This window comes from Falco biarmicus, chromosome 18 (assembly GCF_023638135.1).
Source record: "Falco biarmicus isolate bFalBia1 chromosome 18, bFalBia1.pri, whole genome shotgun sequence".
NCBI lineage: Eukaryota > Metazoa > Chordata > Aves > Falconiformes > Falconidae > Falco > Falco biarmicus.
Genome location: NC_079305.1, coordinates 5,399,569 through 5,423,255, shown reverse-complemented (window position 1 = coordinate 5,423,255; position 23,687 = coordinate 5,399,569). Strand labels below are relative to the sequence as shown.

General features: G+C 63.5%; 1 protein-coding gene across 1 annotated transcript; it reads right to left on the bottom strand.

The window, feature by feature from the left end:
- Positions 1-282: 282 nt before the first annotated feature.
- Positions 283-21,984, bottom strand: ADGRA2 (adhesion G protein-coupled receptor A2). The gene is made up of 19 exons (XM_056363094.1): positions 21,721-21,984; positions 13,301-13,372; positions 8,985-9,056; positions 8,809-8,880; positions 8,433-8,504; positions 8,165-8,328; positions 7,874-8,087; positions 7,320-7,484; positions 6,523-6,724; positions 6,284-6,433; positions 5,989-6,150; positions 5,481-5,690; positions 5,204-5,405; positions 4,746-4,954; positions 4,490-4,617; positions 4,080-4,203; positions 3,766-3,911; positions 3,545-3,634; positions 283-3,266 (listed from the first exon to the last, which is right to left on the bottom strand). The coding sequence occupies exons 1-19, from the start codon at positions 21,936-21,938 to the stop codon at positions 2,057-2,059; spliced, it is 3,882 nt and encodes a 1,293-aa protein (XP_056219069.1). The 5' UTR covers positions 21,939-21,984; the 3' UTR covers positions 283-2,056.
- Between the last annotated feature and the right edge of the window lie 1,703 nt (positions 21,985-23,687).

Genomic DNA, 23,687 nt, shown 5'->3' with positions numbered 1-23,687 from the left:
ACTGGCAAATCTTTAATATATTAAACAAAACATATCTGCTAGAAACATTCTATTTATATAAAAATGCAAGAAGACCCCTTTAAAGACATTTCTTTGGCATACTTTCCCCTCCCTCCCCCACGTATATTGCAAGAAGCTCTCTGTTGATATGTCATTTGCTTGTAATGTAAACAGACAAAAAAAAAAAGTGTAATTAATAATACAAAGCTTTTTATATAATACTGTCACAGTGCAGCAAGCGTATATAACAACTCAGCATCAGCAAGACCGTGTAGGCTGTGATATTGACAATAAGGATTTAAATTTATTAAATACCAGGCGCGATGAAGCATGGCTTAAGCCATCGGTCGGCAGAGACGTGGAGGCAGGCAGGGAGAGGCAGAACCGTGTTACACCCTGGGGTGCCCCAGCCCTGCGGGGTGAGGGTTCCCCGAGGGTGGCTGAAGGTGAGACAGATCTGCTAAGTGCTTTTCCTTCCACCGGCTTCTGGCTCCCCATTCCTGCCTGGTCCTCGCAACCCCTTGGGAGGTAGCTATATTATTAATTAAACTCATTTGCACGCAGGAGAAAATGGAGGCCCAGGGAGGCTGGGAAGGGCAGGGGAGGTAGCAGGCTCCCATCCCACCATTACTTTTAGGGCTGGGGTTGGCGTCAGCTGGGCTCAGTGCTGGACAAGGGGTGCAATACAGCCCGGGTCCAGTGTGCTGCCCTGTACCAGCATAGGGATGGGGTGCTCCTTGCCCGGCTCCAAGGTAAGCAGCCTCCTCTCCTTTTGGGAAACCTTCGAGATCTGGCAGGGGATGGCTCCCAGACCCTGCTGCTGTCTGCAGCATGGCTGTTTTACCTGCATGCTAGAAAAAAAGGGGGGAGACTTGTTTTTAAAGTGGGAAAAATAAGTGCTTATCCAAGTTCCAGCCCTTTGAATGCATCATGTGAACTGCCCAAGGAAGTTCCCTAATTAATTGTCATCTATCTCCCACTTTACCAGGGATGGCCCCTGCTCCCTGGTGCTTTCCTCTCATCTTACACGAGTGCGAGGCCAGTAGCTGGGGGTGGGGGGTTTCTCCACCTTCCTAAGAGCAAACCCAGGTACTTTCTGAGTGCGCATCCCTGGGCTGAGGACAAGGGCCTGCTTTGGGTCTCAGCCCATGGCTCGGCTCTTTGGTGCTTTGGCAGAAAGGGTCAGTCTCGGCTCTGGCAGCGGCACAGCTCCGCCAGCCCACCCCATTGCATAGCTTATGCCTCCGAGGGCTTGGGAGCCTTTCCTGGCTGGGATTTTAGTGTCTGGCATTAACACAGTGCAGACAATCACCTCACCTTGGAGCTGAGGCTCCTTTTACCTTGTGCTTGCTTCGCAATATGGCTTTTGCTTTGGCAGCCGCCTAACCCACGGGGCTAAACGCTGGCATCTTAACACAAACGGATAAAAACTTTTGCATGTAAAAACATTCCAGACGGAGAAGCTGCTCTCTGGCTTGCCCAGCAGCAGCTTGCTCAGGCTGGGGTCGCACGAACATCGGTGCTACGGTGCCTGTACATAAAGGGCACTTGGTGTGGTCCCCTCAGCGGGAGTATTGCAGTCGTGGCACGAGCGGGCTATTGCCAAAGCACCCGCTCCTGGAGAACACTGGTCGGTAACGAGGCACTCTCATCACTTACTGATCTGTCTATACATATATACATTCAATAATATAGCTTTGAAAAATAGACATTTGTTTCCTCTGTATATTATAAAATAGTATTTAGGATCAGTCTCAAGTGACATGCAGGAGCCGTTAAGGTACAGCTGCAATTCAGGCTGCTGGAGAGCAAGGATTGCCTTTCGCCTGGGGGCCCCGGCACCGCTGCGGGAAGCTTTGACCCTCCTCGGGGGGATGGGTGGGCCTGGCATCACCCTCCACCCGGGGTGAGCTGGAGCCCCCAGCCGTGCCGCCCAGCCCCACTAGTGCACGTGGTGATTCCCACAGTGTCACCTCACGGCTGCCCCGAGCGGCTCCAGCCACGGCTCCCGAAGGAAAATGCTGCGGCGCTGTGGCCATCCAGTCCTTCCCCACCTTTACACGGTGGTTTCGCTCTTCCAGAGGCCTGTCTTCATGCCGGCCACGCTGTCGGCACTGGCCAGGTTGACGTCGTACTTGCTGCCCTTGAGGCCGCCGTTGTGGCTGGCCACGTTGAGTGGGTAGGACCGGCGCTTCGCCTCCTTCTCGGCTGCGCTGGCTTGCCGCAGGTTGTCCCTGCTGGCGCTCCTCCGGCGAGCCTCGGCGAAGTCGGGTGCCCGCCGTCCACCGTCGCTGCCTTCTGAGTGGCTGGGTGCCATCTCCCCGTCCTGGGGGGCCCGCGGCCCCCCGCGGCCACTGCTGCTGGGGCTGTTCCTGCTGCTGTGATAGCTCTCAGAGTGGCTGTTGTGGAGGCTCCCGCTCTCGCTGGAGGGATGCTCCGAGGAGGGGCCCCGCAGCATTTTCAAGCGGTGGTGCTTCCCGTCCCGGCACTGCTTAGTTCTGCCGCGGTGGTTCCTGCGGCCGTGGAGGTTGCTGGCGTGCCTGCCAGCACTGGCCGTCCTGCTGTCGGCGGTGTCCGGCTCCGGGCAGGTGGCTGGGTGTGCGTCCGCCTGGCTCTGGGCTACCTGCAGGTTGGTGAGCTTGCAGCGGCCCCCGGCCGAGCCGGCGCTGCTGGGTGAGGAGGAGGAGGCACTGGAGCGAGCCGCCTCCGGGTCGCAGCCGATGAAGACCTGCGAGCCATCCTCCGGCACCAGCCCAGGGTGGACGTACGCCTGCATGGGCAGCGCGTTCCTGTAGGAGGGGCAGCAGGAGAACCAGGAGCTGAGGACGTCCCGGCGCCGGATGCAGTGGTGGATGAAGATGAAGAGTCCCAGCGCCACGGCGGTGACGCCGTAGAGGCAGCTGAAGACAATGTTCAGGTACCAGCGCTGGGACACGGCCATGGCGCCGAATGTCCACAGGGCGATGTACAAGGCGTGGGTGGTCACCAGCGCCCAGAATTGCACCTGCAGAGAGTAGATGCCATCTGTCTCAGGGCAGGGTGGCCCCGAGTTCAGCGTGACGGAGATGGACCCGGAGTCTGTCAGGAGGTCACTGGCACCCCCCAGCTGCGGCGGTGGCTCCAGTGGCTCGGGGACATCTTTCCGGCGTGACGGTCGGCACTGGAGGCTGAGCCCGGCGCAGAGGAAGTAAATCCAGGTGACAAGCAAGATGAAAGCCACAGGGACGTAGAAAGCCCCCAGGCTGGGCCGCCACACCAGCCAGCAGCTGTGCGGGAGGAAAGGAGCGCTGATGAGCAGACCCGGGTGCCTGCGCATGTGTTGTGGTGCTGCGATGCTCAGCACCCTGGCCGCAATGGCACGGGCTCTGCGGAGGCCTGCTGGCTGCCTGGCTGGGGTTTTTCCCCAACATATGGATACTTTTGGGACAAATCTCACCAGTCTTTCCCCAGCTTGCCCAGAGTCCTGGTGCTGCCAGTTCCCATGCCCCGGTGAAGGGAGGCTGCCCGTTTGGGGAGGATGGCACGGTTGAGCAGAGGCACTTACTATGGGTTGTTGTCATGGTAGTTGTGGATGTTGACGGCCGCTGTGATCCCGCAGATGATGAGGGGGATCCCACCAGCGATCAAGTAGAACCTGCATGGGGGAGACACTGTCACCGCACGCCTGCAGTGAGCCCTCGGCACAGCCACGGGCAGGACGGGCTTGTAGGGCAGAGGAAGCCCCCCCAGCTCCCCGTTCCCCCCACGGGGAAGGGGTGTTTGTACCGTAGCATGGGGCTGGGGGCTGGCTGGGACATGTCCCCATCTGGCTGCTGCGGTGCCTTCCAGGTCGCCTCCTTGTAGAGCACTCTGGCCTTCACTGCCATCCACAGCAGGGTGGAGAGGGAGGAGTAGTGCAGGATGATGCCGACCTGCAGGAGAGGGGCAATGGGTGGGCAGGCGGGTGCTGCAGGCACGGCTGCGTCCCCGCCGTCACCATCCTGTGGGTCTTGGCAGGGTGACACCTCACTGTGCCAGGCTCAGCGGCCCTGGGGGCGGCAGCAGGGCGCAGGGGCCCTCCCCTCGCCCCCGGTACCTACCGCTTGGCACACAATCAGGTAGCCGGTGAGGGTGATGCCTCCGGCAAAGACGGCGGCCGTCATGGCGATGTGGAAGCAGAGGTTAAGCAGCATGTGCCAGCCCTTCCGCGGGATGAGAATGGTGCTGGGAGAGAGGCACAGCGGGCACCCATGAGCTCCTGCCCAGCCCCGAGCGGGACAGTTATTTACAGCACGCGAGAGCCACAGCTCCCGCAGCACCCATCCTGCCTCCGCTGCTCCGGAGGGATGCTCTGACACAGCCTGCCCCAGCCAGGCAACGGAGCAGGCCTGACAGAGAAGCCGTACACGTAAGTGTACACATAAGCTGCTCCAGCTGCCCGGAGACACCACCCAGGTGCAGCCCCTCCAGCCACCGCGCAGCCGAGGCCAGCGCCAAGGTGCCCGCTCACCCGTGGTTGACGATGTAGGTGATGATGGTGGTGAAGAGGCAGAGCAGCAGGATGGCCGTGCAGGTGTACATGGCCGGGTGCAGCACCTCCACGGCACCTCGCGCCTCGCTGGGGAAACCGCTCAGCTCCTGCGCAGCCCAGCACAGCCCGTCAGGCCCTGCACCACCCGTCCCCATCCCTCCGCACCACCTGCCCGCAGCCCCCAGGCTCCGCACCCCTCGGGCAAGGACCCCAACCCATTGCTCACCCCACCTACCATGAGCACAGCCACGTTGCTGAGGTGCCGGCAGTGCAGGGAGGTGACGTTGGGCTCGCGGGCGGCCAGCTGGCAGCCCTCGGCGCTCCAGCCCCCCATGCCCTCCAGCACCTCAAAGTTCCAGTATGCGGCCACTGGGTCTGCACCCTCCCCAGGGTGCCGCAGTGACACGGCCACCGGCTCTGACAGGTTTCCCACTCCGCAGCCATCTGCAGCAACAGAGAAACCTGGTCAGCAGGACATGAGCCACCCCTCCACCTGCACCCCAAAAGGGGCTGGACACGGGGGACCCCCACACTGCATCCCATGGGCATGTTGCCACCTCCCCGAGGACCCCCAGGGATGGCTTCGCACTGCAGGAGCACCAGGGCAACACCCCAGGGAGCCCCACGGAGCTCCATCCCCCAAGAAAAGCCCCACACAGGGCACCCCAAGCCCCCCAGACATGCAGCCCTTACAGGTCCCGGCATAGATGACTGGTGTGGCCACACTGCGGCGTTTGCCGTCATCAGCCAAGCGGGAGGAGTTGCCGGTGCTGCAGAAGAGCTTGCCATTGCGGAAGACCAGCAGCTGGAGCTTGCAGTCGGCCAGCGGCGCAGCCGGGACGGGGCTGGCGAAGAGGCTGGGTGGCAGCTGGATGGAGGCCAGGGCGATGCTGTTCTGCGGGCAGACGGTCACTGGTGAGCAGGGGCTGAGCCCACCCCAGCACCTGCCCGGCCCCTGGCGTACCCGTACCTTGATGTGGAAGCTGGTCAGGGAGACGTTGGGGCGTCCCGTGGTGCAGCGCAGCCTCAGCTGCTGGTCGGGCATGGGCTCGGCCCCCCGCTCGGCTGGAGGGGGACGCCCGGCGGGGACCCCGTCCTGCCGCTGGAAAGCCACGCAGCTCAGCCCCACGTAGCTCTCAGGCTTCACCACGTACGCCTCGAAGGCGATGTTGCGTGAGTTCTGCCAGGCACAGCACCGCAGGGCATCAGCCCTGGCATGGCCAGAGACCCCCGGCATGGGCAGAGACCCCTGGCACTTCCAGAGAGACTCCCAGCCTGGGCAGAGACGTCTAGTGTGGCCAGAGACCCCCAGCATGGCCAGAGAGACCCCCGGCATGGCCAGAGAGATCCCTGGCAATGGCCAGAGAGACCCAGCGTGGGCAGAGACCCCCTAGCACAAGCAGAAAGCCAACCCAACCGCTCCTCCTCCCTCTTCAGCCCCCCACCTCCAGGCAGCCCCCCCTTTGCCCCCCACTCACCACCGCCATGTGCTGGGAGTTGCTGCTGAGCGTGTGGGCGGCAATTTTCTCCAGGGAGCGGACGATGCTGGTGCAAGCCTTCTCCTCCTTCTGCGACATCCACAGGATGTGGTCGTCCACCAGCATGATGTTGCTGGCCATCTCCACAATCACGTCCGTCAGCTGCGAGGACAGTGAGCGGCTCCACAAAGAGCTACTGCTGTCCCCAGCAGCAAACACCCCAATTCATGCTTTTCCACCGCAAAAACACCCAGCAGGGCTGGGGCAACCAGGAGACAGGAGCAGCGCTCGTTACCTGCTTGATCTGGTCCACATAGCCGATAAATTTCTCTATCATTTGTGCCACGTAGAGGACATCAACCATGTCCGAGAAGTTGGCTGCCTCGGCCGTGTAGACGCGGAGCTGGTGAGCCAGGGTCAGGGCATTGGAGGCATTGATGGGCATCTGCAGAGCGGCACGGCCACGGTGGGGTGACGGTCACCGGCTGCACCAGCCCCCTGGGCACAGCTGAGCCCCCCCGGTCCCCGGCTCACCAGCACAAAGGTGTAGAGGACGCGGGTGATGTCATTGGTGTAGAGGCAGTGGGAGTAGTCACCCTCCTCCCAGCGCCCGGCGCGGTCGCAGCGCCGCCATGCCTGCTTCTCCGCCGCCGCACCTGCACCCGCCGGCCCCGTGGCGAAGGGGTACTGCAGGCAGGGCTGGTAGGCGGTGATGCCTGCCAGGGTGCGGGGCCACCTGCGGGCGCAGGCACATGGTGACCATGGGGCACCTGCCACCAGCAGCCCCCTCCCCAGCCTGCTCTCCCCGTGCAGACCCCACCCAGCACCACGCCACAGCCCATGGGCACCGCAGCCCCCAAACCCCCGCAACAAGCCCCTGCCCCCCCTTGGCTCTGCAGGGACCGGGGGTGATGCTCCCCAAAAAGCTGCCGCTGCCCCCTCCAATCCCAAATCCCACTCGGCTTAGCACAGCACAGAGGAAAGCAGTGGGCGATGGAGGGGCACCACTAATTTAAGCCACATTGACTGTACCAGTAATTTATATTCATAACGGCCCCACCGGGGTTACGGCGGGCGCCCGGAGCCTTTTGTCTCGTGCCAGAGAAATTCCAACACCTCTGCTGCTGGAGCCAGGCTGCGCCGCCGGCACGGGAAGCCCTTCAAAAGAGCTCGTGCTCCCTGCGGCCGCTAATCGCTACCAGACTGCCGGTCACCTGCGGCGAGCCCCCCGCCCCGGCACACACCGCTCACGCTGTACGTGGCACACACCACGTGCACTCCCTGTCCTGACGTGGCACCTGGCCCATGGCCACACCACTGCTGGCCCCTACCTGAAGTCCCCGCGGTTGTTGGTGACCCGCTCAGCAGGGCAGTAGGATGCGGAGGTCTCCAGCACCACGATCTCCACCTTCTTGCTGACGTTGCCCTGGGAGGTGGAGACGGCACACTCCCACTCGCCGTTGGCAGAGATGTGGATGTTGGAGAGGATGAGCTCGCTGTGGGCAGAGGGGACAGGCTGGCACGGAAGGCCTGCCCCACGGGAACCCGCCACAGCGGTCCCTCAAGCTTGGGGGCATGAGGACACACACCACCAAGCACAGAAGGTGCTCACATTTGGCATCCCACCCATGGCACTTGGTACCCAAAAACCAGCAAGCCCTGTGGCCATGAGTGCCTGTCCCCATCCTCGTGTTGTTTCCACCATCATCCCCACCTCATCTCCATCCCCATCCCCATTATGTCCCCATCTCATCTACATCCCCATCTCATCTCCATCCCTGTCCTCCTCATCCCATCTCCATCCCTGTCCCCATCTCTATCTCCATCGCATCCCTGTTCCCATCTCTGTCCCTTCCCCATCTCCATCCTTGTCCCCATCGCCAACCTGGTGATGAAGGTGCAGTCATGGATCAGGCTCTCCTCCACGATGACACCCGTCCGCTCGTCCTCCTCCACCGGCTCACGGTTGTGGTACCATCGGATCTGGGTGCTGTTGTCCAAGTAGGTGGCGGTGCACTGGAAGGGCAGCCGGTCGCCCTGGAAAACCACCTGGCGCAGCGATGGGATGAGGTGGTGGGTGTGCAGCTCCGGGGCGCCCGCTGCGGGGGACACAGCCGGCCGGGTGAGCCCGCGCCCCCACCTGCCGCCGCCGCCCCCCGCCCCGGCCCCGGCTCACCGCAGCGGAGCTGGCTCTCCCGCGCGCTGCGCAGTGGGAAGGCGTGGAGGTGCCGGGGGTAGACGCACGCCGTCCGCTCCGAGATCTGCGCCGAGCGGTTGCGAGCCCAGGGCAGCACCCAGCGCAGGTTGCAGTCGCACGTCAGGTACTCAGTGGCAAAGTCCCTGCAAGGGCTGGTGTCACAGGGTGCCCGCGGGGTCATGCCATCAGCCCCGAGACCCTCTGGCAGGGCCCCCCTGGCTGTTGAAATCCTGGGGCACAAACTCACACGACTTTCAGGGAGGGGAGCTCGTTGAAGACACCGGGCGGGAGGCTGGAGAAGATGTTCCCAGACATGTTCCTGCAGGACAGGAGAGAAGGGTGGCGTGGAGGGGACCGGGGACCTGCTGGGAGAGGGAACACCTCCCAGGCCCCTCGCTGTGCCTGCACACTCCACCTGCCGAGGGTGGGCATGGGGTAGCCACAGCCTGACGAGCCCCCACACTGGGCGGAGGCAAAGGGTAGGTGGCATCCTTGGGATGTGGCATAGGGAGAGCCTTGGGATGCAAAACTGCCAGCGATGCCCCAGGGCAGGGGACAGCCCCGGGGGCTCCTTGTGAGCCAGGGAACAGGGCTGGCCAGGGCATCCCCAGGGAGCTACTTACAGCCTGAGCAGGTTGGGGAGCCCCTGGAAGACGCTGGCACTCAGGCACCCAATGCGGTTGTTGGAGAGGTCCCTGCAAGGCAAGCGGAGGTGCCATCAGGGCTGGGGACGCCCCGCTGTCCCCGCTCCCCCCTGGGCTGGTCCCAGGCTCCCTGCGGGGGCTGCACTGGCACTTACAGACGTTTCAGCTCGGGGAGGCCAAGGAAGGCGCCCGGCTGGACCGTGCTGATCAGGTTGTTCTTCAGGTCCCTGCAGGGAGACAGACACAGAGCTTGGGGGGAGCCTTGTCTGCAGGAGACACAGCGCTGTGGGGCCGAGGGCATGAGCGCACCCCGATCCACCCCCAGCTCCCATCTCCCACGCATGGGTTCCTCAGCCGCCCCAGGTGCTGGAAACTCCCCTGCAAGAGCCTCATTAGCAGCTTTCCATCTCATTTCCCGCTCGCTCGTTATCTCTCCAAAGGGCGCAGGGAAGGTGTGAGGCTCCCTGCTGCTCACGGGGGGATGCCAGCCCCTCTGCACGCCCTGGCGCGCTGTGGAGCATCGCATGCCCATGCACGCTGGTGGTGGCCACCGTCCCCTCCTGTACATTGTTTCTGGAGCAGCCACATCCCGGTGGGTTATCTCCTGCATGCAGGATAAGAGCACATCGCAATTGCCAGCACGGCCCCAGAAGGGCTTTGCAGCCCTCAGGAAGCTCATTTGGGTTATTAGCCTGATTGGAGGCACGTATCTAATCAGAGGCGTGTGCCGGTGTGGGGTGTGGGGTGGCTGCTGGCACGGTGGGGTGCGCCGGTGGCATCGGCCGCTCCATCCAGCCCTGGGACCGGCGAGGTGGTTCCTGCCGAGCACTGACGCTGGCCGGGAGAGGAAATGGGATCCATATGGCAATGCCGCGTTTATTTATAGCAGTCTCCACGGTGCTCATTGCCGGATCGCCTGCTGCTCCACGTGCGGCCCTGGGGACACCCATGAACCACAGCCCCCGTCTGAAGGCCACAAGCTGGTGCGCAGGACGGGGGAGCAGTGCAAACCCTTCCGGCAGATCTGGGGGTGCAGGCAGGCATGGGGGTCGCACCGGTGAGACACGAGGGGCCACGCAGGGAGAGGGAACCCGGGCGGCGCTGCCTGCACACTGCAAACACATGGACGTGCTTTGCTCCCAGACCAAAACTCACTCCAGTGACTTCTACAGGTCCCCTGCTGACCCCAAATGGGCAGGGCTCGCGGCAGGGGGACACGGCCCTGTGGTGGACCCCAGGGAAGGGAAACACGATGTGATGCCTTCTGGGCCAGCATCATCCCAGCCCCGCTTGGCTGCTGCACCAACTGCCCATGCCGGCCTCCCTCAACAGGGAAAAGGTGTCCTGGCAGCTCCGATGGCCGGGTGCCCCGACAGGGGGTGCGGGCAGGGTGCGGGCAGGGTGCGGGCAGGGGTGCACTGGGGCCAGGTGAGCGCCGGTGCTGAAGGAACAGCTCCGCTCACCTGCACCGTCACCTGCACCGTCACCTGCACCGTCACCTGCACCGTCACCTGCACCGTCACCCACCGCACCAGCAGCCGCCCCACAAACACCCACCCAGACACACCAATGGCGACCACCAGCCCCAGCCCCGCTCCCTGCCAGGGCCCAGCCAGAGATCCCAAGGACCCCCATCCCCTCAGACACCCCCTGGCACACACCCCTCGCACAGCCCGCAGCAACCGAAACATCAACTGCCAAAACTCAGCGCCACAGGCTCTGGCCGGCTTGCAGCTGGGGCTGGGGGCTTCCAGGGACCACTGGCCAGGGATGGGACCCACCGGGGACCATGCTGAGCCCCGGGGGCGCACGGCCAGCCCACGCCTGGCGCTGCGGGGAGCCTTCCTCGCTCAGTCACTTCCTCCCCGCTGGCCAGGGGCCCGGGGCTGCTGCTGCTGATTTATGATAAGGCTCTTCTCTCCGCACTGCGGTTGTTTGCCTTTGCGTTTCCGCCGGTGCCGAGCCCCCTCCTCCCCCTGCCCCGGTAGGGTGACATGCTGCAGGCACGAGAGCCAGCAGCGGCCCAGCGCCACGTGTGCATGAGGACCCCCCACTGCCACATGTACATGGGGACCCCCCTGCCACCATGTGCACATGGGGACACTGCAAACCAACCGCCTCCTTCCCTGAAGCAGCGAGCTGCAATGCATGCAGCAAACCCTGGCACAGAGGGCCTGATCCAGCCCGGTGCGGCCGCAAGGAGCCCAGCACCCCGGGGCTGAGCCCACGGCCACACAAGCACCCCTGTGCACACAAGCACCCACCGCAGCCTGGTGGACAGACTCCATCGCCGCCACTGTCACCCGGATGAGCCCCGTGGCAGCCCACAGACCCAAGGGGGGGGCACTGGCCCCAGTGGAGGGCAGGACGTTCCCAAGCGGGGCTGCGCTAATGAGCGTGGCCGCCCTGGCTGCATACCGGTCCTGCTCAGACTCATTAATCTCATTACGCCGCTACAAATCACCAGAAATGCCAAGCTGCAAGCCTGGAGGGGTGGTGGTCCGTGGGGGCACCCTGCACACCACTGAGACCCTGGGAACAGGTTTCCCCCCTTCTTGTTGGGTCACCAAAGCACCCATGCTGGGCAGGCAGGGACCCCATGAGCCCCAGGACAAGAAGCAAGGGGCTCCGCAGCCCCCACCATGTCCCCACCGTGCCAGCACTGTCCCTCCATGGGGCACGTCTGCACCGCGGCCCCAAACCGACCCGATGAAAACAATTACGGCTCATGTCGAGAGCAATCAGGCGCGGCACAGCGCGATGCTGGCTGGCCCGGGATGGGGGAGCGCTGCCCACGGCCCCCCCCGACGTGCTGGTGCTCCCTCTCCAACCCGCGCACGGTTTCGGCACAGCAGAGGTGAGCGGGAGGTGACATGGGGTGACAGCGCTCCCAGAGCACAGAGACTTTTCCAGGGACCCTGGGGGCTACAAAGCCATGGTCCCCCCCAAGGTGCCAGCCCCCCAGCTCTGACGCAGCCATTCCTGGGAGCGCGGCACCCGCGGCGGCCCCAGCTGCTCCCTGCCCGTGTGCATGTTAATCCCTCCCGTTAATGAGAGCTCGGAGCTGGGAGCAGGAGGAGGTGACCCCACGCCTTGGAACCGTGTTGGGAGGACTCAGCCAAGCGGGACTGCAGGGACTCAGGGTCCCCAGGGTGACTGCTTCCTGCTCACCCCGAAAACAGCCCCTCAGGGACTTCCACGCCTTTAAAATCCCAAACCAGCCCCAGCACCAGGCACTGAACGCTCTGGCATGCCTGTGCCACACCGCAGCGCCACGCACCCCAACTGCAGTGCCGTGCACCCCGCTCGACACCGTGTACCCCACGCACAGCACTGTGCCCCCAGTGCTGCCCAGAGGATGGCACCCACTGGGCGCTGCATGCTCCAGAGCGATGCCACGAGCGGGCACTGTGCACCCCCTGCCCTGCAGCCCCCATCACCTCCGGAGCAGCTGGGCTCCGCTGCAGACTGGGGCAGGTGCACACACTGTAACTCGAACAAGACCCACGTTAATAAACGCTTCCTTGTTGGGGCTAATGAAACGCAGGTGGTGTGGGTCCCGCTGCCCCTGGGGAGCCCCCGCGAGCCCCCCAGCCGGTAGGGCCATTGTTGTGGGGCTGTGCCAAACCCCTGGCAGGGCTCTAACCCTCCTCAGACCCGCCACTGACCAGATGCAGTGGTGCGGCTGCAGGGTGGCACTGGCAGCACCTGCCCTGGTGGGTCCCCAAGCCCTGTGTGCTGCCTGCCCTGCCTGCATCCTCTGCTGCCCGCACCTCCCTGCTGCCCCTGCCACCCGCCCCCTGCCCCTCTGCATCCAGAGCCATGCCCTGTGGGAAAACACCAGGCCAGGCGCTGCGGGGCAGGGACCCACCGCCCAGTGGCAGGGGACCCCACAACTGCGGCCCTGGTGCCAGCACCACGTGCCGCAGAGGATGCCCAGCGCAGAGGCCCACCAGCAGCTGGGCCACCATCCCAACGGGGCAGCATCCCGCAGCGGGAGCCCGCTCAGCCCAGGAATGCGTGAGACCCTCACGGGGCCGTGGTGGGGAACAAAACGCCCTCAGTGCGCTGGTCCCCATTCCTGCATACCTACAGATCAAACCCATATGGGGGCCATAAATCTCCCCTTATTACAGCTCCCTCCATAGAGATGCCTTTCATGAAGAGATAAGAAAGTTGACTTTGTTCGGGGGGACAATGTTGCTTTTCATACCGGCCCTCACAGAGCGTGGCCCCCCCGGTGCCTCCTGCCCCGGCACAGCTCCCGGGGTCCCTGGGATGCCGTGGGTGCCAGCAGCAAACCCTGTGCCCCAGTGCCGGCCCTGCCGCAGCAGCCGGCAGCGGCATCAGGAGCAGGACCTGTGCAGTGCTGCCAGCACCGGCCCCACTCACACCCATGGAAGCCCTGCCGGCACCGCGCTGCTGTGCGCCCCTCCAGCCCCGACCCCCCAGCCGCCCACCGGGCACTCACAGCTTCTCCAGAGCCCACAGCCCGAAGAAAGAGCCATTCTCCAGCACGGTGATCTTGTTGTTACTCAGCAGCCTGTGGGAAGAGCAGAGGGAAAGGCAGCCCTGTTACTCAACCTGCTGGGCAGGAGGTCCATGTCCCGGCGACCTGCGGGGCTGGAGGGGGAACAGGGATGGCAAGAAGCGGCAGCCCCAGTTGTGCCGCTGAGGTGGTGATGGTGAAGTCCCAAGGACAGGCTTGCATGGCCAGGTGGGGACATGGGATGTGACACCTGTGTTGGGATGCCATGCCATGGTCCATGTGTATGGCAGCACCAGGATGGAGGCGCCTGGGACCGTGCTGGCTCTTGGGGTGTCGCTCCTGTACCTTGGCCTGGGTGTAAGGAGCTGCATGTGTGGGCAATGAGATCCCCAGCCCAGCAACTGCACCGAGAGGCACCCTGAGGACCTGCAGCCAGGTGAGGACCCCGCGGCACCCCAGCTCTTGCCCCCCACCAGCCTGATCCCCTCCAGTCACTGCATTGCAGCCATCCTGGGGGCCTCCCAGCACTGGGATTTTATCCCAAAATAAAGAGCTTTCCTGACCAAAGGGGCCCTTGTGAGGTGACAGGAGAGGGAGGGGGGCACAAGCATCCGACAATTCAGCCAGGAGCTCATTAAAGCACATCAGTAGCAATTAGCAGAGCCAGACCCCAGCCTGGGGACAGGAGATGGCTCTGGGGACCAGAGGTGCTTCCCTGGAACTCCCAGGCGGACGCGTGGGCACCGGCAACGTTCCCGCTGGCAAACGTGACCCAAAAGCAGAGTGGGGGCAGGCAGCAGCGGGGGCCGAGAGGGCACCCTGGAGCCCTGGCCAGGGGCGAGGCGAGGGGAAAAAAGGGCTCATTGAGGGCCGGAGCCGGGGCTGTTTACACACGGGCGGGCTCTGCCGCCGGGCTGAATGGTGGCTGTGTGCTGCAGAGCTCCATCCCCTCCAACACCGGCCTGCAGCACCCGTCGGCATCGCTCGGCTCTCCCTGGCCAGGCTCCCGCGCCGGGGCTGCCCCAGCAGCGGGCAGGATCGGGACCCCGCACGGGGGCTGCGCTGCAGCGGGGGTGGCTGGTGGGGAGGGGGGCAGGCGATGCAGCACCCCCGTCCTGGGCCGCATCCTGTGCTAATGAGGAGCTGCCACCGGGCACCGCCGTGGCCGCGGGGCCCTGCGACCCGGCTGGCAGCAGGGATCGGAAGCGTCCGGCAGCCCCGACAGCCTGCAAATTGCTTCCACACGCCGACGGCTGGAGCTGCCGCAGCCAGGGCCACATCTCACCCTTTCCTCCCTGCGGGGACCACGCTTTGGCAGGGCTGGGCTCACCTCAGCACCAAGCACTGGTGCTGGCCAACAGCAGCCCTGGGACCCTGCCCGGAGCTGGGGGCAGCAGGGATGCTTCCCGCATTGCTCCCCGGCTCTGGGGCACGGCAGCCCCACGGCGCACCTCGATTCCCCATCACAGTGCCGGCAGGGACTGTTGCTCAAGGCCATGCTGGCCCCAATGGCTCCAGAAGGTTTTAATTCCAGCAGCAGCAGATTTCACAACCCGGCAAAGCCTTCGCAGGCTGCGCGCGCATGGGGGGACCTCGGGGGCTCCCTGCTAGAGCTAGGGCAAGCAGAACCCCCTGCCTCAGGGAAGCATGATGGACCCTGCCACAACAGCCCTTGGGGCTGCATGAGCTGCAAGCGCAGAAAATGGAGAACTGCATGAGACCCCGGTCTCAGACCTCCCGGCCCACAGTGCCAGGGGGTCCGTGGCATGACCAAGGACACATGCAGCCTCTGGGCAGAGATGAGCCAGGCACCCTGGGCGAGCTGGACCCGGCCATGCTGGAGCCTCCCAGGGCAGAGGGATACAACCACAGACGTGCCACCAGCACAGTGGGCAGAGAGCAGGCAGCTGCCTGCACCGGAGGCCAGTGCTGGAAAGCTGCACCCAGCTGGGAGCGCAGTCCCCTGCCACCCCCCAGGACTGAGCCCCGGTGCCGGGGATGCTCGCTTTGTTCGCAGACCCCTGGGACCATCTGCATCTCTGCCATAAAACCAGCGCTCCCCGCCTTAAAAGGCAGCATCCCGCGCCCCGATGGGATCAGCCTCCCCTGTGATCTGCAGCCAGGCAGCCGGGCCAGCAACCCACCCACCGACGGCCGGGAAAGCAGCCACAGGGTGCCCTCCTCGTGGGATTCAGGGGAAAGCCACCCCTGGAGCCACCAGCCCCTTGGGACCAGCCATCGGGGAGCGCAGGAATGGCTGGGACCCTGACATGACGCGGGGGCACCCTGAGCCACCGGCACTGCCCACCCGTGCCATGCTTGGAGTCTGGTTTGCCTTTCCTTAAGGAAAAGAGGTCCCCGACCAAAAGGAGTGTTTGGCACACCAAAACTGCACCGACAGCAACGACTTGACTGAAAGTTCTCTCCCTCATAAAACGTTTTCTGGGTAGCGATCCTGGCTCCTCTTTTCCCTGCCTTGTAGAAGCCAGCCGGGTCACGTTCCCCTGTTACAACTCACATCCTCAAACACGGTTATATTTTGTTTTCTCTAGTTTTATGGATATTTTGTTCCAAAAATTTTTCTGTTTTGTTTTTTTTCCAGGAAGTTCTCATCAGGCTCCACGGGACTTTCCGTTCCCGTGCGTCCGCAGGCAGCAGAGCCGTGTGCAGGTCTCTGGCACTATCCCCTTACAGAAAATTTACTGAGAAACCCTAAAATACAACAAAATAAGTGTCCCTGAGAGGCCATCCCAGCCCAGCACAGGGGGGTCACAGTTGAGCAGCCCCCAAGCCCCACTGGGGCAACAGGACCCCTCATTAGGACCCCGTCCTCGGCACGTGGGACCGGACCTGAACCCCTTGGCTGGATTTCAGAGCCCAAGGGCTGCCCCTGTTCTTGTTCTCAGCTGGGAGGGGAGATCGACTGGGGGGGGAAAGGGGATGGGGGGCTGGACGCAAACCCCGCAGCTGCCCCGCAATCGCCCTGGCTCGCCGTGGCCAAGGTGGCTGTTGCCGCCGGCAGGCTGGGGAGCATGCCGGTCTGGGGTCGTGGCAGCTCTCCGGATACTCCCTGAGGTCTGTGTGGGGCTGGGGGTGCAGAGGGGATGTGGTGCCCCCATGTCCCAGCCATCCGCAGGCTTGGCAGGCCATGAAAGCACAGCTGTGCTCCTCCAGAGCCGCTGCTCGGCTGTGCCTTGGCTCCAGCCCAGGCTGGGACTCCTCACCTCAGCAGCACTGGACACGTCCCGGCAAGAGGTACCCCCTGCCCCAGGCTCGGAGCGATGTGCCCAGCACAGGGCGGTGGGAAGGGCTGGGGACCCCGTGCACACCCCCAGCCCTTGGTGCCTAACCACCCTCACGCCCAAGAGCATCCTCCCAACCAAAACGGTGCCTGCAGCCCACCCAGTCAGCCCGAGACCCTCTGGTATCACAGTGCGTGGGCAGGCGGGTGGCTCCCGTCGCCTGCCAGGGACAGCCCTGCTGCTGGGACAATAATCGGCTAATTGAGCGATGGCTGGAAAAGTCTCTCTGGACAATGCAGGGATTAAGGACCAGAGCGTCGAGTCAAACGGAAACGATAGGGGGATGTGTGGTGGGGATGGGGGTGGCCGCGCAGGAGCCCCCCAGGGAGCATCCTCCCATCCCAGGGGGATACAGCCTTGGAAGGGGTGCAGCACCCTTGCTCCCACCCAGCCGCACAGGGCTGTCCTCGGGGCTCAGACCCCACGAGGCTGCAGGCAGGGAGATGGAGCCATCCCTTCTCCTTCCTTTTTTTCATCTCAAAAAGAGGAGCCAAAAGCGAAAAAAACAAGATTGTTTTTTCAAGCGTGCTGGAATCCACTTGGATAAATAAGGGCTCCAGAAACTGGGCTGCTGAAACAATAAACTTCCTCTGGACCCAACCAAAAAAGGACGCGGGGAGACGGTGGCTCCTCAGCACGGGCAGCAGGGGAAAGGCAGCGGCGCAGAGGTTAATAAGGGGGGGGGGGGGGGGCTGTGGGGGTGGGGAGGCTCGCTATGCTTTGCTCTCCAAGTGCATTAATTCAAAGCATATGCTCGCAGCAGATATGGTGCAGGCTGCGCCCCAAGCACAGCTCGCTGGTTTGCAGAGGGGTTTTAGGAAAAGAGGGGCCCCGGAGCTGGCAAGAGGTGGCCAAGGGCTCCGGCACCAGGAGGGGCTCTGGAGGTGGCAGCATCCCGGGGGGGACCTTGCAGCTTCCAGCCCAACAGGGCTGGAGACCCCCGGAGCTGGCAGGGGGCTCCCCCCTCCCACTTTGTTTGGGCACGGGGTGGGGGTGGTGAGGGGTGGGTAGCTCTTCCCCTCCCCACGATGTGCCCTGGGGCGTTGCCTCCAGCCTCACGTCACGCCGGGCTATTTCGGATGGTGAAAATTATTGTTCCAACCCTATGCTTTTGTTAGCACAGGAAAAATAAGCCCCGGAGAGAGGGCGAAACCTCCAGAGCCAGCACGGGGCAGCAGAGCCGGGATGCTCCGATGCACCGGGCAGCACTGTGACCCCACAGCCCCCAGAAAAACCAAACCTGCCGGAGCCGCAGCCTAATAAATAACAAATAGAAAGCTGAAAAAGGTTTGAGAAAGAAACCATCTGCAGGGCCCAGGACAAACCAGCCTTGGAGAGGGGAGTTCAAGTAGAACTGGAAATTGGTCATAAGTCAAAGCCCTCTATTCCCTGCAGACAATCTGTAATTTCAGTGCAATCAAGCTGTGCACATAAATGAGGCCTGTGTGGGGATTCCACATCTGGAAGAGGTTTGGGCTCCCGCCCGTGTGACAGTGGGGCTGGCCACGGCCGGCGCGGCTATCTGGGTCTCGTTAGGGATACAGTGCTTTTTCCATTAGGCGATTAGCACAGGGGTCAGCTGGAGGGGGAGGGAATTAAAGCCTTGTTACTACACGTCTGCAGAGCCCCGGCACCTCGCAGCCATGCTGCAGGGATGTCCCCAAGAGGTGCCAAATCCCTGACCTCAAGCCATGGGAAGACCACAGTCCTGGGAAGCTGGATCATGATGGAGAGGCTGGGGAAGACCCCAGGCTGCGTCGGTGCAAGCTCTGCTGGGACAGCTGCAGCCAGGCGAGCTCTGCAGGGCTACGAGTTAAAGAGGGGTAACAACCCCACGCATTAAGGCTGGCATCGCTCCTTCCTCCCCACAATGAGCCGGGGCCAAGAATTAACCTCTAGGTATAAAACGGTGCAGGTGTCAGAGAGCACATGCTTCGTAGCATCTGCTGGGCTTGCATGGGGCTGTCACATCCCTATGAGCATCATCCTGCTTGCCAGACCCCACGCGTGTCCCCGTGCTGGCTCCCTGCGCCTGCTCCGCACTGAAGGCAGTGCTTCTGCCTGCCCCGGTCCTGGCAGGCCACTCCGTGCCCGCCAGCCGCAGGTCTCCCCACGGCACGAGGTTCTCAACTAGGACCAAAGACCGTCGGGATGCGGCTGGGATGGCTGTGGATATTTAGGCAAGAACCAAAGCGCTCCATCCCCCTGTCCCACCACCATCCCAGAGCTCCAGGAGCTCCAGCACCACAGCCCCTGGCATCACACCCACCACCAGGACGGAGCACGACCACTGGTTCCCAGCACCCGTGGCCACGCCGGGGCTGTTCCCTGCCACCGCGGCTTCCCCACATGGAGTTAATTCCTGCAGCTCCACATCTGTGGCCACTGCCTCGGCTCCCTCCCAAAGCAGCGATCCCTATCCCTTCGAGGGGCCGAGGGAGGAGGAAGGGAGCCATGGCTCCGGCAGACGGCTCCCTGTGAGAAACCGCCACGTCCCCCGGGACACCGTGGCTGAGCCCAGTGCTGGCTGCAGGGCAGGTCCCCAGCGCCGCCGCCACCCCTGTCCCCTGCTCTGCCCCTCTGCAGGCTGCGATGCCAGCAAGCATTTCTCAGGCACAGGGGGTAAATAAGCAGCAGCTGCCGCGGATGCAGCCTAGGATTCCTTAGCGCAGGCCTAATAATTAAAGATAAATAAAGAAGTAAACCAAGAGTGTGGGAAAAAGCCAAATGAGAGCCAGGGTGAGAGACCCACACGGCGGCAGACCCCCTCCGGCTGCCCGACCTCCTCCTGCCACCCGCGTGTCCCCAGCCATCGCCCGGGCGGCCGGAGCGGTGGCGGAGGCAGCAGCCCTCCTGCACCGGCAGCTTCTGGAAGAGCCTCCCCCACGCACAGTGTTAGCGCTAACGCATGCCTGCTTCCCCGGCGGCCCGGACGAAGACTGGAACAGGCTCTGCTTTTAAGCTGTTGCTCTGCACAAAACACACCATGCGTTTCCTGCGACTGGGGCAACGGTGATGCTGAGCATCCCTGGGGCACAGCGGGGACCTGAGCATCCCTGGGGCACAGCGGGGACCTGAGCATCCCTGGGGCACAGTGGGGACCTGAGCATCCCCGGGGCACGCCATGGAGCCCTGCTCAGAACCAGCTCACCCGCTGGGCTCAAAATGTGGTTGTCCACAGCGGGGTGTCCCCCGAGGCACGTGCAGCCCTTGCCACGTGCCCGGGCCCTGCTGCCTCCTCCGCTCCCTGCCCACACCCCAGCGGTTCCAGGAGACGCTCCCGAAGCTGGAGCCTCTGGTTTTGATTGTTCCATCTGGAAAGGGTTTAGAATAAATCATGTTTACTGCGCGAGAGCAGAGCCCAGGGTCACCGCATATTTGTAGGTTTCTGCCTACGCCTGTAGGTTTCATGTCACGTTTTAGTGGGATCGTGTAATGCCCTAATGCTTCTGCACGGTCATTCTAGCCTCTCCAAGGAGCCGGCCCCAGCACAGACTGCTCCAAACTCCCCTGTCCCACCAGGCACAGCCCACCTTGGCTGCTCCGCCAGCTCAGGGCTGCATGGGGCTCGACTTGTGCTCAACGTTGCAGTTACACTCGCTCACGCTGGAGAAAGCACCAGAGCAGGCAACTAACCAGACGTTTTTCCCAAATACAAATTGACAGAGGACTCAAGCATCCCTACAAGTATTTGCAAGGGGCTGACATACAAGAAAGGACTGAAGGAGGAAAGAAACGAAGAGTAAAGCCCACCCAAGGGATAAGTGCGACTGGAGGGCCCAGCCTCCACCAGCCCTGCAGCCCCCACCAAGGGGAGCCCAGGACACACGTTGGTGCTGCTACTCTGGTTTGATTCATGCTTTTAATATGACCATCACACTTCAGACCCTGCTCGTGGCACCCACACAGCGCAGGCTGTGTCACAGCCACACTCCACATGGGGGATGGCAGCATTGCAGCCACCCCATTTTAACAACATTGTCACCCCAAAACTAAGACCCTTCGCAGCGAGCGGCACAGCACACGGGGAACCAAGAGATGCTTAGAAATAGCAGTGACTCCAGCACATGAGCAGCAACGCGACTGAGCGGGTTCAAGCACGTGAGAGCAGACCGGGTGAGGAGCACGGCAGCCCACAGCCCAGTCCTGCGCAGCCCCAGTCCTCCACAGCACCCAACAAAACCCACCCGAGGAGCAGGAGGAGGAGAACCAAGGCCATGAGCACACTTGCGTGGGCAGGCAGGCATGGCCAACCTCCTGGGACAGCACTCTGGGCAAAAGCGATGTTCCCTCCAGCACAGCGCTGCCGCCCTGCCCTCAAAACCAGATTTTAATTCAAACGTCTCCTCCAGAGTTATAAATAAACCCTGCAACCCGCTGCTGCAGCGAGCAGGCGTGCTGGCTGAAACCCCAACCCTCCCCAGCACCGAGGGCACGAGGAAGCTTGGAGGAAGCTTGGAGGAAGCTTTAGATGCTTTGCACAAACCCAAGACCCGTTTACGGCTCCTGATCTCTGTTCAGCAAATATTTCCAGGGAGAACAGTCACTTTCAAACAAAAACATCCTCCCCCAGCACTCCGACAGCAAATGCTGTGGAGGGAAGCATGGAGAAGGAGCTCGTTTCCTGGATTTCCAGCTCGCATCCACACTTTAAACCTGTCCCGCTGTCACACCGTGGGGACAGCGGGGTCCTGTCCGAGCTGGGCTCCCCGACGCTGCCGGCCTTCACCCCGTGCCCCCAGTCCCCCCCAGCACCTGCCCGCCCATGGGAACACAGCCCCAGACAGCGGCCAAGCGATACACACCGGCACAGAGCGATGCGGGGGTCCCCCCGCTGCTCCCACTCCCCCGGGGCCACCAAGTGGCACGGGGTGGGCTCGGTGTGACCCACGCGTGGGCTCCCAGCCCTCTCAAGCTGCAGCAGGCTCCCGGCCGGGGCAACCTGGGGGTGCGGGGCCATGCCCGGGGAGCGATGCCACGGGACCGGGGAGCTGTACCCGGGGGAGCGGTACCCGGGGCCGGGGAGCGATGCTGGGGTCCGGGGGCAATGCCCTGCTCCGGGGCGTGGGGCGGGGGCGATGCCCGGGGCGCGGTACTCACAGCGTGGCGGTGCCGTCGGGCAGCAGGCGCGGCTCGGGCGGCGCCGGGAGCCCCCCGCCGCTGCAGACCACCCTGCGGCGGGGCGCGGCGGGGCCGCCGGGCGCCTTGGGCCGCTCGGCCGCACACTTGCAGCCCAGGCTCTGCGCGGGGCAGCTCCGCGCCGCGGCTCCGCCGCTCAGCGCCGCCGCCAGCAGCACCAGCGCGGCCGCCCGCCGCATGGCCCCGGCCCCGGGCTCCGGCTCCGCGCCCGCCGCCGCCCCGCTCCCCGGGGCGGCTCCGGCGGCGCCGCCTCCCCCGCTCGCCGCGCTCCGCCGCCGGCCCTGGCACCTCCCCCGGCCCGCCCCGGCCCGCCCCGGCCCGGCCCCGCCGCGGGCACCGGCTCGCCTCCCCCCGGGGCGGCAGCCTGCGTGGGAGAGGGACCCCGCGGGGTGCCGGGGAGCCCGAGCTGCAGCCCCGCGCCCGCCGGGGGGCGAGAGGCGCCGGCTCCTCCCCGGTGCGGAGCGGGAGCCCCGGGTGTCGGCGGGGACCCGGCGAGGACACGAGCGCCGTGGGCCAGGCAGCCCCTCGCGATGGGTGGCTGCGGCCCCCCGCGGGACGGGCGCGGGTCCTGTGCCCGGGGTGCTGTGCCTGGGGGTGCTGTGCCCGGGGGTGCTGTGCCCGGCGTGCTGTGCCCGGCGTGGCAGCATGGCCATGCCCCCCCCCAGCCCCTCGGGACCCTGCACTGCAGAGGGACCGCCCTGCACAAACTCACGCAGTTCACTCTATGGTCACACAGCTCCGGCCCCTCCTGGCCTCCACTCCGCAGTTAACACTCGTCCCATCTCGCCTTCCCTGTTTGCTTCACTGGTTTCACGCTAAGTTAAATATTTTTCTTCCCGCTCCCCCCTCTCACATCCCCTCTGCCTCTTGCTCTGCCCCCAGCCCTCTCCCCCCCGGGGCTTGGGCCACGGCTCACTGCAGCTCCAAAGCAAAAGGATCAAACTAAGGCAATGAAGTCTCTAGGACCCCGTGCCAGGGAGTAGACGAAGAGGATCACGGAAGGACGGCAAGAGATGGCTCTGGGAATGCGGTTTCTCTCCAGGACCAATAGTTTCTGGAGGGGAAAAGAAATTTATTCCTTTCTGCAAATAAATGCAACTCGCTGTGGCAGTGGTCCTCGGGAAAGAGGAGATATTCATCAGCACGCACACCCAAGGGGCTTCCACATGTGCTTTTGTTTGGGAGCCGAAGCAGCTCAGTTCCTGCACAACCCGTTAGCCACTTCACCGGTGGTTGCCTTGGTTCTGCAGCTCTTCCCTACCCAGGCACTCGCTGCCGCCAGCAGCCACGCTGGGGCGAGGACCGTGGCCCCCAGGGGTTCTCATGTGGCCAGTCGCACCCCCTGCAGACCTCCCATCCCCTGGCCTGGGGGATCAGCCACAGGCGCAGAGCCCTGGAGATTGGCATCACCTTGTTTAAAAGAGGACACTCAACAGTGCACCCGCATCTTCCTCTCTTTTTTTGTGTTTTTCCTTTTTTCTTTTTCCTTTTTTCCACTGAGCAAAATTTCCACTGTAGAAATTACCCTCCCGTGCTCAGCACTGCAGGATGCTGGTCCCAGATCCTGCAGCTGAAGCTGGAAGAGCAACAGGAAACCACTTGTGTCCAGTATCCGCTCAGAGATCCTGTGAGCATCTGCACAGAATGAAAGCCCTCCCAAAACCCAAAAGGGTGAGCTGTGCCTCCCTCAAACACTGCAGAAAGCGAGAGTGGTCTTCCCTCCTCCTTTGGGAGAAGATGAACCTGCAGGCTGGAGCCCATGGTTCCCTCTGGGTGTCCCCAAGGGAGAGCAAAGACCAGTTTAGACAGCAGGTACCGTGCAGCACCACGCACGCTGCGCCTGTCAGCGCAAGAGCTGGGACTGAGACACAAGGCTCCAGCAGCTCGACCCCGAGGGAAGGGCCCAGCGCTGCGGTGCTGAGTGTCTG

What these genes read in the sequence shown, in the direction of transcription:
- ADGRA2 (XM_056363094.1), bottom strand. Translation starts at nt 21,938, where the DNA reads ATGCGGCGGGCGGCCGCGCTGGTGCTGCTGGCGGCGGCGCTGAGCGGC. An exon ending in CTGTGGGCTCTGGAGAAGCT is followed by an intron (nt 9,057 to 13,300) that starts GTGAGTGCCCGG and finishes GTCTCCCTGCAG; the next exon opens with GGACCTGAAGAACAACCTGA. An exon ending in GCCCCCAGCCCCATGCTACG is followed by an intron (nt 3,635 to 3,765) that starts GTACAAACACCC and finishes TCCCCCATGCAG; the next exon opens with GTTCTACTTGATCGCTGGTG.